This window comes from Balaenoptera ricei, chromosome X (assembly GCF_028023285.1).
Source record: "Balaenoptera ricei isolate mBalRic1 chromosome X, mBalRic1.hap2, whole genome shotgun sequence".
In the NCBI taxonomy this organism is placed as follows: Eukaryota; Metazoa; Chordata; class Mammalia; order Artiodactyla; family Balaenopteridae; genus Balaenoptera; species Balaenoptera ricei.
In genome coordinates this window covers 99,361,539-99,379,630 of record NC_082660.1, presented here as the reverse complement: position 1 = coordinate 99,379,630, position 18,092 = coordinate 99,361,539, and the positions used below count along the sequence as shown (strand labels likewise).

At 38.1% G+C, this 18,092-nt stretch overlaps 1 protein-coding gene across 2 annotated transcripts in view; it reads left to right on the top strand.

Annotated features, from left to right (window-relative positions):
• AMMECR1 (AMMECR nuclear protein 1) overlaps window positions 1-18,092 on the top strand; it is a 115,703-nt gene that overhangs the window by 79,598 nt on the left and 18,013 nt on the right. For both annotated transcript variants that reach the window (XR_009500232.1, XM_059911037.1), the window contains exon 3: window positions 14,151-14,265. Coding sequence is in view for 1 of the 2 variants with exons in the window: in XM_059911037.1 (XP_059767020.1) it covers window positions 14,151-14,265 (115 nt within the window). In the remaining variant the exon portion in view is untranslated. The remainder of the gene's footprint in view (window positions 1-14,150; window positions 14,266-18,092) is intronic.

Below are 18,092 nucleotides of genomic sequence, written 5' to 3'. Positions count from 1 at the left end.
TTTGTTTGTTCTGGTGTGTAGGCCTCTAATCTAAGGGATATAAGGCTTCTTTTTGTTGTTGTTGTTCTCTCTCCCCCCTGTTTTATAGCTAGATGTAACCCAAGGTATTAAAAGTTGGTGACTTCTTTAGGTCAGACAGTAAGGAAGTGATTGAACTCAGTCAGGAGGCTTGGGCCATATTTCTGATTCAGTGACTAGTGATCTCCCGTGAAGACTTGTACTCAGAGGTCTTTGACCGTGACCACAACTGTAGGCGAGTAGCCTAGCAACACCAAAGTAGAAGTCAGAGCTCCCAAATTCAAAATAATTGCAGGAAGTCCAGAATGATCAATAAAGAATGAATGCAATATTTCTTTTAAAAATAGTTCTGCTTGATTTAGTGACACAGGTAACTCCAAATGGGCTGAGTGTTATTAAATAGAAGTCTTCCAGAGATCTGCTTTTTCATATATACACACACACACACACACAAATGTGTAATTATGATGTTACAGTGCACGCAGATGGTTAATTCTAAAGTTCTGAAAATAGTTTCTCTTTCAGCCAGTCCTGTACTTCTCTTCCAACCTTAATTACAAAGTTGATTTGCTTAGCGGAGCAGACCCTTCTTTTCCTGTCAGCCTAGGTCTGTTTGAATTAGCACAGATTTTGAATTAGTGGAGCTCAAATTAATGACGTTTTATTCTGCTACGAAGAGTTTGTTTTCCATCACTGATAATTATTTCCAGGAAAGTTAAGTCCACAGAAAATACTCTCTCAGTTTCCTTCACTTTGTTTACCAAAGTCTAAGAAGTGGCTTTTAGTTACATGGGGGAGGGAGAGCAAAGGAAAATGAGGTGCTATAACTTGGCCTCTCAGATTTGTGGAGCAGGCTCTGAGCAGCATTCTAAACCATTATTTCTTGTAAAAGGCAAACCAGACCTGGGAATGTTAAAGTCTAATGTGATTGAGGGAATCTGTGCTGGTGCGTACTAATTCTTTAACCCCCATCAGCCCGGTGGGTTGTCAGAATGTCTCAGTTGACGAGTGTTCTGCCAGCCCCACCAGAGGGGCATCACAGGTCCACCCATCTTCTCCAGAGTCAGCTCTTCTCCCTCTAGATCATTCTCATTGCCTCTGAGGGTTGATTTCCAACAAGTCCCCTTTCCCCCGTAGACGCTTACTCACCTGAAATCCCACAGAGAACCGGAAGAGTAGGCAGAGGATTTTTTTTTAATTTGTGAACTGACATCTGATTTCTTTTAGACCCATGTTCATTTAGAGAGACTGTTATCTTGTGCTTCTTTTTTCTATGCCTGCCCTTGCTGACTTGTGATTCATCCAGTTCATAAGATGTTCCTTTATAAGAAGGTGTGAAAGGCATAAAAAAATAGATGAGTAATATGGGTCCCTATATGTTCCAAACTACAGCAAAATAGTAGTAATAATCACTGCACAAACATAAGAGGCCACTGAGCTCTTCCAGGTTGCAAAGCATCTGTGTTTTCTGCGGGGGGTGGGGTGGGGTGTGGGGGGGAGGGAAGGCCTGTGAGATCAAAGCAACTCTGTAACTCTATCATGGAAGTAGATTATTATCTATTTATAGCAGTCTATGAGTTCTAGATTGAAAAATGTCGCCAAACTGTGCTGCACTGTGAATGCACGGTAATCTAACTAAAGACTCAAAACACCAGTTACCACCTTCTAAATGAACAGCATTTAATAGATACTAAACAGAGGAAAACACACTTTAGTGGACAGTTTTTAAGTTGATGGATAAAAGGATATTATTTAGAGTATAGGGGAATGTTGACTGTTTAATAAACTATAACCAGTGGGGCCATTTAATGTTTATTATATTGCCAATAGATGTTTATTAAATATGCAATGATGTGAGACTACCTTCCTATGTTCTTTCTTTCACTCATTAAATATTGACTCACTAGCTACTGCATGCTGGGCACCGGGTATACAGTGGTGGGCAGAAGTGGGCACATCATCATCATCACACTCAAGGAGCTGACGGTCCAATGAAATTATACATATAACACACGCATAGGTGTAAGTAGTCAAAAACCTAGTTTTTGAGTTTCTGTAGGGTTTTTCTTAGCCTAGTAGATTCTCTATACGTAGCCTAGTATCCATAAAGTTAAAAGTAGTACGGCACTGTGAGTTTAAGTGCCGTTCTCTTTCTCTCTCTCTCTCTCTCTTTTTAATGTCTCTAACACATGACTTAGTTTGAGACTTGTACTTATCATTAGGTACTCTGAGTTGCTCATGTAAACGCCAGTTGTACCATAGTGAAACTTCTATGGGGGAAGGTGTTCCACAGGACTGCAGTTGAACAGACTATGCCCCTATGTGTAGACTTGTACTTGGCATATAGCAAGCACTCAATAAATATTTGCTGCATTAATTAGTTCACGGTCATAGGTATTCTCTTCCATCAGTAATCATTAGGACTGCCACTTATTCACTGCAAGTTTTGCTGCTGTGGGGGACAGAGCTATTGTCACATGACTGTAATTTAAATTGCATGGCTTTTATCCATTGCATTTTTTCCATCCCCAAATGATGCAGTTTCCTTTTAGTATCTATTGTGGTTTTCCTAATATGTACTGCAGTACAGAATCAGCAATTGTTGTTATTTCAACAGCATATTGTGAAGCTTTTCCAACATATTTCATTACCCCATGTGCTTGTCTCATGGAAACAAAATCAAAGTAGGACCTCTTCAATGGGAGAATTATGTAATTTTTAATGGTAATAGAATGGGAAACTATACATGTGAAATTTTTCTTTGCCTTTGAAAATTAGATTTATCAAGATATAAACCAAGCAAGAGATGAAGCGTTAAAATATCCTTTTCTCTTCGACCAGCCTCACTTTAAACATTTGTTGAAAGGAATAAAGTAAAAATCTTTTCCAAGTTAAGAGACAGGAAGGTAGATTGGATTAAAGTCCGAGGGCTTTAGCAATACATGAAGAACGACATATTTCTCCTGTGCCGGATCCTTGCATGGTGGTGTGCTATTTACTGGAAAATGGGCATTGAGGTTACCTTGCCCTGACGAGCTTATAGTCTGACATATTTATATACACACAATCAGAACATAGTGTGGCATTTACAACAAGGACAGATTCTCTAGTTGCGAGAGCTTGATAAAAGGGAATTAAATATCTTATTTTAAAAATGTATAACTTTCCTGTTGTGCGATTCTTCTATGTAGCTCAGCAGCTAGGGAGAAATGACGGGCCAGAATGGATGGCCCAGACTGCAAGGGCGAAAAGAACAAGGGGAAAGCACAACAAGGAGAGAGCAACACCTACTATAAAGAGAGGTGAGGAGGGAATGGATTAGAAATGCAGAGGAGGGCAGTAGTGATGACTGCGTTCGCTGCCCTCACAGCACAGCATTTGTGCTCTGCTGCTCCCTCACCCTTATCTGCTCAGTTTGTAGGTTCTGCGTGACTTCAGCATGCTGGCAAGTCCCAGGGGCCTGGCAGTGTTGGGAAGCTCACTGCTTTATTGTTCTAGCTATTCCCCGGTGCCTTTGGCATCATTTTCTTCTTCCTACTCCGTACATCCCTGGTAGAGTATTATTGGATTAGAACAGAGTTGGTCAACAAACATGTGAAAGAATACAGGAAAGATGAGTGGATGGGGGACAAGGGAAGTCGGGAGATGCAGCAGATGAGTCCCGACTCCACTGCTCAGTAGCTGTGTGACTTTGGGCACGTCACTTTCTGCTCCAGTTCCCCCAGATGTCAAGTGAAGGGTGTGGACTAGATGGTCTCTAAGTGCTTGTAGCTCTGACATTTCGTGACTCTGTGACTATAGGGGGTCTTGTTCTTGGAGGAACACCTATTGTGGTTTCTAATATAATGTAGCATTAGCTTGTCAACTTCATGAGGCTGTTTTGAGCGTCAGGATAGAAGATGTGAAGACCCTTTAGAAATTCCATGAAGAATCATATAAAACAAAGGTGATATGAATGATTTAAAGGAAACTTTCCCCTAAAGATACCACATAGTGATAAAAATTAAGGTAGTTCCATTTAAACGAATGTAAGGAAAGTTACAGAGGCCTTAAAAACAGGCGTGTAGTTATGCTTCATTGTAGAGATATACGTCGTTGGAAATTACACAGATCAAAGAAACTGATTCTGTAACCGTTGTGTGGTTAAGCAGCTAGGCTTCTGGGGGTGAGGCCCTTGACTTTTCATCCCAACCTCCATCCTTCTGCTCTTCAAGGGTATCCTTAAAACCCCAGAAAGAAACAGGCAGTGGATTGTGTACCTTCCTCTGTCACCATCACTCATCTACTTCCCGAAGGCTGAAATAGAACATTAAAACCAGTACGGAATGGAATGGGTCATCTTGACCCAATGGCAGCTGCCTTACTTAATGTTCCCATCCCTCCCCACCAGCCCCGTTCTTCTCTTTCATCTCCTTCTTGTGACATTTTACAATTCTTTCTTCCTTTCCTTGGTAGAGTAAGAAGAGGAAGAAAAGGAGGAAAACATCCAGAAGGTGGGGGAGGGGAAGAAGAGAAGGAAAATAAAGGTGAAAAACATCTCGGTTGAGGCAGTGGAGAGGACTGGAGTCCTTCGCTCCCCCTTCCTCAGCAGGACCGAGTTGATAAGTTGATTTTGGACCTCATCTTCAAGACTGACTTAACCCTTTTCCTTTGTTACCTTTAGTCCCCTGTCAGAGACATCTGAGAAAATCAGAGACAGCCCCCACAATAAGAACCAGCATGCTAGCTCTCAGCAGGCCTGCACCATCTAGAACTGACAAGAGTTTAAGAAAGGACAGTAAACCCGTGGGTAAGACCAAGCCACCTTCACACACGGCACACAAGTTAGAGTGACACCATATGTTTTGCAGTTTACAGAGTTTAATTTATAGATTTGATTACCATGGAAAGAGGGAAGGAAAAAAAATTGCATGACTCTTGTGGTGAGTATGAGAGGGCTTATTCATTCACGTTGGAAAAGCAAAGTTAAAAATCAGAAACAGGCCCGCCAGCCTAGATATGTCCGAAACTAGTACTTTGGTAACGCTATTATGACTTCCAGTAGATTAAATTTCAAATTGTGGAAAGGCTTCAGAATAAGGGAAGGCTTAGTGTCCCACTAATAGGGCTTATTAAATTTAGATAAAACAGATGTTTTTCAATGACAGCAGCTCTGAGTCACCAAGATCAAAATGGAGAAAGAAGAGAACAAAAACAAGCCAAAACTTTCACTAAAAAAGTACCATTTATCTCCGTTGCAGAACTTGCCCACACTTATAACCTAAAGCATCCAGTTAAACCCCAGGAGAAGCATGAATTGGGGGGAAAATTCCTTAAAACTGACTGAATGTGCATATACTGAAGTTGATTTGCTAACATTCTAGAAGCGGTGCTGTGAAAAGAGAATGGGCCATAGGGGCAGGCAGCCTAGAGTTCAAATGTCAACTCTCTTACCTGTTTTTGTGACCTTGGGCAAGTTGCTTAATCTCACTGAACTCAGTGAACCTCGGTTTCCTCATCTACAAAATGGGGTTGTTTTGAGGACTCAACAAGATAATACATGTCTAACACCGGGCTCACGGCAGGCGCTCCATAGATATTGGCTCTTTTGTATTTAAAGCTCTTTTTGCTCATAGTGTCATGTCTAAGTATATCAGGAGGACCAGTTTCTTAGAACTTGATTAAGAGCTTTAGATTAGCAGTCTCCTAAGAGGGGTGCACCCAGATGATCCACTGTGGGGCAGGAAGAAAAGATTAGAAATTCTATTTATGATCTTTTTATCTAAAATATAAGAAAGTACTGAAGTAGTATTATTTTCAACTTGTGGCTTCTTTGCAGGAATCTTCTTAAACCATTTGACCATTGTGCATAGGTTAGCTAAAGCTAGATAAAGCCACTCAGGATGGACAAGTGGCTTAAGATTCCTGCAAAGGAACAATGGAGTGACGATAATAGTCATACTACAAGCACAAGGCAAGGACAAGAAAAAGGTGGAGCTAGCTGCCACTTCTCCTGCAAGTCGCCTTGTAACTTGGTCGGCCAAGTCATCAAGTAAAAATGAAGATAATCTAATCAGACCTGACAAGATGTCAGCCCCCAAATAAGAAGGAAATTATCAAGAACATTATTTGAAATATGTATTTATACCCACTGTTTTTTTAACAACAAAACTTATTTAAGTCTATACTATGCTTTGGATATATTAGCTATACATGACAGTAGTACACGTATGTATTTTATAAATAAATATACATATTGAGGATGTGTGCTCAGACTTCTGCTGATAAGAATGCTCAGTCAGAACAGTTTGGAGACCATTGGGTTAGATGAGGAAAGCATGGAGCTTCTCAGCTCTCATTCTCTGTCTGCTGCTTAGAGAGTATTTTTGTTTTGTTTTGTTTTTCCTAAGGACTTTGCTGGAGCATATCCAGTAGGATAGAGAATAACATATCTAAATCCATTGAAGGCTAATTGAGTACCGTTCAGGGAACTACATCTCTCGGTAAACATTTTTTTTTGTATGGAAGTAAAAAAGCCAATCCCTGCCCTGGAGATTTTTTAAAACCTAGCTCAGGAAATCTAAGAGTTACATTACAAAGCAACATGTGAATGCATGGCTGCAGGATAATGGAAATTTTTGATGAAGAAGTACCTCGCTTGATGTAGTAGATTTCTTACTAGAAAAAAAAATGTGTATACATTTAATTTCTGTAAATTTACTTGCAATTCTGGGTCACTTGGTAACAAGTAAACCAGTAGCAGAGAGTGTAAAACAGATCCTTCCAGGAAAGACGCTAAACCTTGTCTGACCATTCCTCTCAGCCTTCCTGTCGAAGTCTTTTACACATATTCATATATTATTTTGTAATCTACTATTCTTATATCCTCTGTGGCTCTTCACTTAATAAAAGGCATATAGCCTTAATAAATATTTTGAAAATGAAAGAAAATGAAATGAAGGCTTCTCAGAAACACCAGAACCTGAAAGGGTAGCCATTATCCCCTTTAGATGGTCACAGTAAATTTCTAGAGCAGATAACTTGCTTAGACCTTCTCATCATAAGGTTGAATGGTCAATCTTAGTCCTGGGGCTCCATTCTTTTCACCAGAACCATGATATGGAGGCAGCCCTGTGGGCATAAACTTAACAAATATGCCGAGGACCAAAGTTCTTTGACAGCCACTACTTATTGAGCACCTGGTGTATGTAAGGCACTTCTGCAGGTATTATTATTTTGTCCACTTGCCACAGTAGCTCTGTGAGGAAGGTACTAGTATTATCCCCATTTTATAGATGAGGACATGGAGGCTGGCACAGGTTAAGAGACTTGCCCAAATGTCACACAGTTAGTGTGCAATGGAGCCAGGATCCAAATGTAGTTATGTCTGACTCTAGAATCCAGGCTCTTAGCCATTCATTCTCCTGTGCTGTGTTCTATAGGACTGTGAAATAAGGCTCATGTATTAATGATGACTTCAAGTTTTCATTTTTAGGAGCTACATTTATTGGCAGTAAGTCACAGTTATTACACCTTGGAGAAGTGCTTTTGATGGCCCTGGGGAAATAATACTTGTTCAGGGTTGTGGAAGTTTTTCTAGATTCTCCGAGAAAGGCAATAAAATTTACATTTAATCCAATTCGAGAGGTAGTTCAGTTTTATAGTATCCTAACTTAGAGAACACAGAGACAAGATCCCTAGAAACTTTGAAAGTCTATGACAGGTTATTTTTGTGTTACATTCTCTTAAAAGTAGAGACTATCTCACGCTTTCAGATTTCCCAAGATGGAACTTGCTGGTGGTCATACTGTTAATCTGTTTTCCATACCCACAGATTTTTTTTTTATTGCCAAGACTATATTGAGAGCACTGTTTCAGTACCGTAATGAATGACCCAAGTCATATTGAGTCTTAAAGATGAACCTGACTCATTATGTCCATTACACTCTGGTAGAATATATTTTAAAAGATTTTGTCAGAAAAATAATTAAAACAAAAACCAGTTTCTAGCAGTTCGTTTCTAAAAACCGTATCAAGTAAATCCAGAAAGTCTGCAGGGAAAGCATTATGTGGATGTTACATGGAGGGAGATGAGGAATACCCACCATATACGCCAGACATTTAGCCGTATGTTTCTTCATGTATCTTGTATTTTCCAGTTATAGTTCCACTCCACTAAATCAAATTCACAACCTCGTCTCCTAATTTAAAGGTGAGGAACTTGTGGCTAGGAGGCAGATTCTTGACAATATTGCTCTAGTCATCAGAGCATGCAGCCCACAGAGTATTTTTCCCTCCTGCTGGGCAGCTGTAGCCATCTCAGAGAGTAGAGGCTTTTAAGAATTCGAGATTAAAGCAATTCAAGAACTTTAAGCCAATGGGAGGGCAATAGGTGATAACACTCTAAAGCCTAAGGGAATCCTGTAGGATAGGAGCCAAATAACATATATGAAAACCTCCAGCACCCATCCCACTGGATTTCCCTCTCCCTCTTACCCTTCCACTCTTCCTTCCTTGTGTTCTCTCTCTGCCCCTTTGTGTGTCTCTATTTGTTTAAGTTTCTTTGCTTCCCACTTCCTTTTCCTGCTTCTTGTTTTCTCTCCCTATCCATCTTTCCTTGCATATATTTCCTTTTTCTTTTTCTTTCCCACCTTCCTACTTTCTCTTCCTTTTGTTCCATGCCTTAGTTCTTTCCTCTATTCCCTGTTAATTACCCATCATATCATGTTTAAAAATATATATTACAATGAACAAATTTTAATGTCAATGTTCATCAAGCAGCAGGTAGGTTGTACTCATTACTCTAAAGGGGAAAAACATCTCCCAATTAAGTAACACTTTACATATGGCTTACAATGGAAAATTTCCCTTTTTTGGGTCACAGCTCTCACCAGAATAAGGTTCCCTTCCTCCCTCCTTAACCATGACCATGTCCTTTGTTGCTCCTCTCTACCCTTAGGTTTGATGAACAGTCACTTAACTTTTTTGCATTTTGTTTTGTGTCTATTATTTTTTTAACGGTGGGAAGCTAACATTGCTACTTAATGTGAAAGAGAGGATATAGATAACTTTTCAGATTTGGGCTTAGGATTCTAGTATTCTAAGTTCCTGGAATTCAGACCTGTCACATGAGGAATGGCAGAATTTCCAGATGATTGAAACCCCTCGTGAAAAAGCTGTTTTTTTGGGGTTTTTTTGTCTTAATTTTAGACTAATGTATGCTTGATTTGCTTTTCTTCACCTATCCAAACAGGGATTTTTAATTTTAGTTTTAATTACTTCCTTGTCCTGAAAAATGATTGCCTGTAATTATGAAGCCCTTCGGCAGTTTGGTAACTTTCCACTGTTTAACCAATTAAGGTCATCAGTGTTTTAGAAAGCAACGGAATGAATGGATGAGTGAGTGAATGGCTAGCTGGCTAGATTCTTAAATAATTTCTGTTGCATGCTATATTGTTTGTGATGAGCCTTACAATATCTAAGGCTTTGTCTCTTTTCAGCTGTTTTTTTTCCCTCATAGTTTCCAGGTACTGTCACAAACCCTTTGATTCTTTGATAGCTAATTCCTTTTTTTAATGTTCATTTTCATTAAAGTGCTATTTAACATTAGATATTAACTTTGACAGGTGTTAATGCTGCTTCTCAATTAGGTGAAATATATTCTTGGGAGGATGCCAATTTGAATTGAATATATTTGAATTTGGTATTGAATTAAACTGTTGTTTAAACCTTAGCCATCCATCATATGGGTGATGGAGCAGCCCGCAGGTTTTTGTACATAAGTGTTCTTTTTTTTCCTAGCAATATTTAAACACTAGAAAATGGCTTCCTATTGTAGCAAAGAGAACTTCATACGAGTTTATTACAAGATCTCTTTCTTTGTCAGTTCCTTAGACTGCCTAGAATTTAAATTGGCGGACACTACTTTGGTATAAAATGCTTTCCATGGACAATATTAATATTTTAAAGTCCTTTTTGCTCCTGCAGATTTCCAGTAGACAGGAAGTCTAGCTCTATCTACCCTTCGGCTACTAATGAATGCTATTAAATTATTATTTATCTTCTTTAGGCAGAGGCACTGCAGGTATGAGATCAGAATTGCCTAGTAAAGCAAGCATTTCATTTTAAAATTAAAAAAAACCCCATAAACCAGTCAAAGGTGGCAACTAAGGTACAGATACTAGAAAGAATTGCGGACTTGAGTCAGAGAATCTGGGTTGTACCCCCACCTGTGTCACTAACTAGCTGGGTCACCTTGAGCAAGTCACTGCCTGACTCCAGACAGCATAGCCTCTCTAAAGGCTCAGCTTCCACATCACATATTTTATATACTAAAGAGAACGGGGCTGAGAGAAGCTGAATCCTCTTGTTTATCAGCCATCCACACCAGCCTAGCAGCTCTGAGGTCAGTCTCCAGCCACATTTTTCATCTTTTTCTTATAATCCCTTAAATCCTTGCTAGGCTTTCATTGCTAGTTCTTTTCCCTAGGAATTTGCATTTAGAGATATTGAGGGCTTCCTGCCTTTTAGAATTTGTCTGTATTCATGAATTTAATGAAAAGTTACTTAGAGTTGATGAAAAATGCAAGAATTAAAAGTCTTGTTTGAATGAGTGTTTCTGTAAAATCAGACCGTTTCCATCATGATTAATGTACCTTCACTATTTCAGAGTTTTGAAGTTAAAACATTTGAGTGTTGGTATGGCGAGGCATGATTGTTATTTATGTTATTAGCCACACTAGCCCTCTCCCACTCACTCTTTGTTCTAAACATTCTTTTTTTAAAAGCCCCAAATGATTGAGCAACCAGCTCCATATCACGAGGAAAGCTTGCTAGCCTGATCCTCAGTTACATTTTAGGTACTTGAAAATTTTATTGATTTGAAATAGTTTGAATTGCACTGAGCTAAAATATACCTTTCACTGGTTTGCTAGGAAATAAACAAAATAATAACTTGCCTCAGAGTGTTGAGAAATTAACTGCATGGCAACTTCAACATGTGTATTTTTTTAATGTAAAAGCTAGAGCTAGATACAAAAACCTTTTCATTAAAGGAGGCCTACACTATAATGAAAAAACCAGACAGTAACAGGTGTTGGCAAGGATGTAGGGAAATTGGAACCCTCGTACATTGCTGGGGGGAATGTAGAATGGTACAGCTACTATGGGAAACTGTTTGATGGTTCCTCAAAAAGTTAAACATAGGGCTTCCGGGGTGGCGCAGTGGTTGAGACTCTGCCTGCCAATTCAGGGGACACGGCTTCGAGCCCTGGTCTGGGAAGATCCCACATGCCGCGGAGCAACTAGGCCCGTGAGCCACAATTACTGAGCCTGCGCGTCTGGAGCCTGTGCTCCGCAACAGGAGAGGCCGTGATAGTGAGAGGCCCGCGCACCGCGATGAAGAGTGGCCCCCGCTTGCCGCAACTAGAGAAAGCCCTCGCACAGAAACGAAGACCCAACACAGCCAAAACTAAATAAATAAATAAATAAATAATTCCCATTTAAAAAAAAAAAAAAAAGTTAAACATAGAATTACCACATGACCCAGCAATTCCACTCCTAGGTATCTACCCAAGAGAAATGAAAACATTATTGTCCACACAAAAACTCATACATGAATGTTCATAGCAGCATTCTTCATAGTAGCCCAAAAGTGGAAATAACTCAAATGTCCTTCAACAGATAAATGGATAACAGAATGTGATATATCCATAGACTTGAATATTATTGGGTAATTAAAAAGATGATGTACTTTTATAAAATGTAACATGTCAAATTTATCAAACAGAAAAAAATATATTAAAAAAGGATTAAGTACTGATACATGCTACAACATGGATAAAATCTCAGAAACATTATCCTAAGTGAAAGAAGCCAGACCCAAATGGCCACATATTGTATGACTCCACTTACATAAAATGTCCAGAACAGGCAAATCCATAGAGACAGAAAGGAGATTAGTGCTTGCCAGGAGCTGGGGGGAGGGGAGAATAGGGACTGACTCCTAATGGGTATAGGGTTTCTTTTTGGTGTGATGAAATGTTTTAAAATTGGATGGGGTAATGATTGTACAATTCTGAATATACTAAAAACCATTGAACTGTGTACATTAAAAGGGTGAATTTTATGGTATGTGAATTATATGTCAATAAAGCTGTTATATATGAAAAACATTTGCGACTATATTACTATAATTATTTGAAATCATAAAAGTGTATTTAAATTACAACATTTTTGCCAAGGGCTGGGAGGAGGGAGGAATGGGGAGCTGGTGTGTAATGGGTACCGTGTTGCAGTTGGGCAAGATAAAAAACGTTCTGGAGATGGTTGGTGATGGTGGTTGTACAACAATGTGAATGTATTTAATCCCATAGGAATGTACACTTAAAAATGGTTAAAACGGTAATTTTTATGTTATGTATATTACCACAATAAAAATCTATAACCCTAAAAATTATATTTTATGTTATTCTAATGTATAAGGTTCTTTTCCCCTCTTTTGCTTTTCACAAGGAAAACTGAAAGTGTGACTGGCCTTTGGGTTTTTATGCATGGGATTCTTCTGGTCTGTATTTTAGAACTTCTCTCCTGTGGCAGGTCTGGGGCTGGGGGGACGTTACACACACACCATATATGTCTTTATATTGGCTTTGAATGAGAACTTGAGAATATTTTTTAAAACTTTATTTGCCAGTTGGAAAATAAAAGAAGCCAAGCCATAGGAAATTTATGTTGTTAAATTATAAAGTAGTGAAGTGCTGTTCTCAGAGTATGAATTATCACAGATTTCCTGATTTTCTTGGTTAATCTTGGCTCCTCGAATGGGGAAAAACATGTATGCTTTATATATAACATCTCTATCTTTCTGTAAGCATTTTCCTCTGTATAGCAGGATAGAATGAGCACCAAAATGTATTGAAAATACTTACAAACATAGGGGTATATTTGTACAATAGAGTGAGTGAGTTTCTGAATGCAAAGGAAGGGATGGAAAAAAGAAAATCCAACAATGAGGAGCTCACTGAAAAAGGAATTATTTCCAAAGGTCATGGAACTTTGTTATGACCCAAGCAGTTTGTAGGCTCTAAGTTTTTAACCTCTAAGGATTAATCTGTGAAAACATTTTCTAAGCCTGGCTCTACTTTATAGGACATTTGGAGAGCGACGGCGCAAATGCCAGCAGTGCCATTAATATAGTGTGTAATCAGAGGTGTGTTTGTTTTCTTGACCAGGAAGTGGTTTCTTTTAAAAGTACAAGGAACACACAGTGCCTGTGTGTGTGTGTGTGTGTGTGTGTGTGGTGTGTGTGTGTCTTTGTATTTTCTACTGTATTTTCTACATTGTCTATTCTACTGTTGTAGGAAGAATTACGATCTTCCAACGTTTTTGTCCTTTACAGTTGGGTTTTTCTAGAGTTAGGCACTGTGGTACACTACCCTTGATTACAGGGTCCAGTCAGACTTGATGTACTCAGAAATCCATTGATGTGATTAATGGTCTCCTAATCATAATTTTATTTCCTAAGATTAGCCCTATTTCCTGAAGTTTCACAATTTTTGAGTCATATCTTGAATTATCCTTTATAGGGGGCCTGAAATCCTTGTATTTTTAGTGTGTAATTTGCATGATTATTTTCATTTTCTTTGATTTCTTTTGCTTGAAGAAAATAAAATTATCTTTTTTTGACTCTTTATATGCTGTTCTATGGTAACTGGCCAACCTAGTACGAACCTTTTTTTTTAACAACGTGAAATATGTATATATTTTTTCCAACAGTGCTAGATCCAGAAGTCTTCCCACGAGTTTCCACTACTCTGGTTTTTATTCTCCTCAAAAGTAAAATAAAACATTGTCAGGTTCTATAAGTAACAGGGAAACATACAAGGAAATAACTGTACAGGAAATGTAATTGATCATTCACTCTTTACAACTGAATTGGTCACAGGATTGGCTAGTAAACACAATCTACTGAATGAACAAAAATAACGACTTCTAAAATCTTTGGAGCCTGTGAATAAACTTGAAGATTTGGGCACCTTTCTCACCTGAGATTTTTTTTTTAATCTCATACCTTTTTCAAATGATTGCCTGCCTTTGAAACTAAGAACTCCCATATCTAGTGATTGCTTTAATATTTGCTTTGTTTTCAACAGTGCCCTTAAAGATAGCCGTTTTCCCCCAATGACAAGGGACGAGCTGCCGCGGCTGTTCTGCTCAGTGTCTCTGCTCACTAACTTCGAAGACGTCTGTGATTATTTGGACTGGGAGGTAAGGCTATAGAGAATTTTTAAAGAAAAATGAAAGTAACTCCTGAGTAATTGTTTAAAAATTAGGCCCAGAAAATAACTCTTTCAGCCCATTTCCTATTGTAATGGAGGTGGAGAGTAACTTGGATAAACCTCACAGCTGATCAATGAGATTGTGAGCGAAGGAGTTTTTCTTTCTTTTTTTTTTTAAAGGCAAAGTACCCTGTGTTGTTTTAATCCCCCAAACTGAATTTGCTCTTCATTTTTATCCTATTACTTCACTACAGCACCTCATAAAAGCTGTTAACAAGTAGTAGGCAGGACTGATTGGAATTTATTTCTCCTCTTATTTCCATTCCAATGCACCCTGGCATGACTGCCATCAAGCAGTTAAGGTGATCAGAGGATACATCACAGAAACAAGGAGCAAAAGGGTTAGGATAATACACCAGTTGGGGAAATCAGCTCATGGATAATAACAGGGTGTTGGTTAACTACAGGTAAACCATGCTAATTCATTCTTGGCTACCTTAATCTGTGTATTTACACACACTAACAGGTAAGGGTATATATCTAGGGTGTCTCTGTGCGTTGGGATTATCAGAGTAGCCTATATTGATCTTATTTTTGTTCTTTGTTAGTATGTGGGGTTGAGTTGTTAAGGAAGTTCAAAGTTCTCACCATGATTTGTTTTGGTGGTTGGGGGGAGTTAGTTGAGTGTATGTCTATGAAATTTTACACGCAAACATACCCATGTTACCTGACTGCTTACTGTATTCAAGGCATGTGCTACATGTACAAAAGTGTTAAGATTTGGTCCCTGCCATAAACATCTTAGAGTCTAATAGCAGAGAAAAGGAGTATACACAAGCACGAAGAAGTAAGTGCTATAAGAATTAAACAATGGGAATTCAGTGATATACAGGGCATTCTTGTGTGTACACACACTCATAAATGACATGACTGTATCATCATGATATAACATGTTTAATTCTACTGCCTTTTTAGAATGACTGTCCCCCATGATAACTGAGATATTTTGCTTTGTGGACAGACCACTTTCTTGACAGTTAATTTCATTTTTGGCTTTCCCCTCATTCCTTGTGAGACTTTGGACAACTTACTCCACTGCGATTCAGTTTTTCCACACAGAGAAAAAGACATTTATAAAGTTCGTAATCTTCATTGAAAAAAATCTCTGTGATATAAACATTGTTTTTATGCCAGAGCTATTTAAAAAATTCTGCAGAGAGTAGGATGAAAGAGTTCCTTTCTGCATTTTGTGGTAGGGTTTTTTGGGAGCATTATTAGAACACGAAAGCATCTTAAGATTTTTTTCTAAAGGAAAAAATAAAATTTGTTGATAGTGTTGATCCTGGGAAAGTTGGAGTGTGTAAAATCTTTTATGGGATTAAAATTTCCTAACTGATTGTTTTCTATAGGTTTTATTGTTCCTATTTGAATTTTTCGTAAAGAGAAGTCCACCGATATTATAGAAATATTCCCAGTACTTCACTTTTAAATGGTCCCAAATCATATCCCTTACTTATTAACAAATATTACAGTTTGGGTGGTTCTTTGACTGTTTTAAGGGGACTACTCCCTCTTCTCCAGCTAGAATTTTATTCCTGCTTTCTGAATTGCAGGGTGCTGTGTGTGTATTGGTGGGGATGGGAGTGATAACAGAAAAAGCCTGACACCTAAGGGATGATTGAGCTACAAAAACACTTCTTCCCTTACTTGCAGCCACTGAGTTGGAAGTACGGTTCTGGGGGGAGGGCGTGCATTCGTGTGTGCCTAAGTGTGCATGTGTGGCATGTACATGAATGTTTATTGCATAAACGTGTGTGCATGTGTTCTGGGGAAAGTTGTTAAATAGGTGTGGGTAAGCACACCATCATCTTCTTTAGCCCACATCAAGTACTGTCTACAGCTAAAATGAACCTTGATATTATTGGGCTTTTATGTTCATGAGACGTATCATCTTTCTGTTGGGAGGGTGGGAGGTAGAACTCTAAGAATTGGTACTGTGTACTCTTTGAGGGTGTATTTATCCTCTCTGATCACCATCTGCCAGTTTGAATTTCTGGAAGATTCTGTATGCTTCTACTTGGTATTGTATATTTAATACATCCCTTAAGGTTTAAACATTGATGTCTATTTAGTGATGCTCTTCTTTTAAAGAAACAACAACAACAAAATACATATATTTTTGTACTTTTAATATATAAGCATTTGAAAGTGATGTAGGTACTGCTAGAATGGCTATGCTAAGAGGAAAAGACTGTCCTTTTCAGTTAGTTCATCATAGTTTAAAGTATTTAGCATAAAAGAAATTTGTTCCCAAAGAATAAGGATGAAAATTACATTTTTGAAAAGAACGTGATTTGGCCTTTAAAAAAAAATGTACCATAATCAGTGATTGAAAATGGAATGGTATTATCATAAGAATGATATTATTAGGGTTATCCTTAATAATTCTGAAAAAGCATTGCTACTTTAAACACAGAATGCCAAAGTAGAATTAAAGACATTTTTAAAAAAGCATATGTCAATAACATTCCTCTCCTAGGTATATACCCCAAAGAAATGAAAACAGATGTTGAAACAAAAACTTACACATGAATGTTCATAACAGCACTATTCACAATAGCCAAAAGGTGGAAACAACCCAAATGTCTATCAACAGATGACTGGATAAACAAAATGCATTATAGCCATACAATTGAGTATTATTCAATTGAGTATTATTCATAAAAAGAAATGAAGTACTGATACATGCTACAACAGGAATGAGCCTTGAAAACATTATGCTAAGTGAAAAGAGCCAGACACAAAGGCCACATACTGTATGATTCTATTTATATGAAATATCCAGAGTAGGCAAATCCATAAAGATAGACAGCAGATTAGTGGTTGCCAGGGCGAATGGGAAGTGACTGCTTAATGGGTACAGGGTTTCCATTGGGGGTGATGATAATGTTCTGGAACTGGATAGTAGTGATGGTTGTATAACATTGTGAATGTACTTAATGCCACTGAATTGTACACTTTAAAGCGGTTAAAATGGTAAATTTTATGTTATGTGTATTTTACCACAATAAAGAGGCACATATGCATATATATGTATGTATTTAAACCTACTGTCCATAATAATATAGTAATTCTAAGAAGAAGAAAACTTTAAAAATTCAAAAAATATAAAGAAAGAAATGCAAGCCATTTGCAGTCACACCATTCTGAGATAACCACTGTTAATAGTTTGGAATTATTTCTCTTCTTTTTCTGTGTCTTTGTATCAATAAAACTGCATATTTGTTTATGTAACTGAGATCATATTAAATTTACAGTCACTATTAAAAAGAGGACTATGGGGAAGTCTTCGTTTATGGTTTACCTTTGTATATAAGTTAATTATTTATATTGTGGATTTCCTTTATGAGGTGTCAGTCTATATTATGAAGGTATACGTTTCACTTTGAGAAATTTCACACTGTCAAATAGGTACACCTTTTCTTCCAAGAATGAAATATCCTTTTCACCATAAGTGTCTCGTTTTAACAGGAAATGCAAGGTGCTATACATGTTTATGCCAGAGAGGGAAACAGGAGATGATTACAGAATTTCAATAGAGAATTTTTAAGTCAGGGATTGGTAATGAGTATGTTTCATATGAGCAGAAGCCTCTAACATAGGGCTTTTCTGGTGGAAGTACAGTTTGAGAGTTGACCCCCACCGGTGCAGCGTGTTACTGCAGTAGAATTCCTAATTAAAGGGACAAAAATGCCCAGATCAATGCAGGGAGAGGGCAAAGTCTAGAAGTCCCCAAGGGTAGAGTTAGGTAACTTC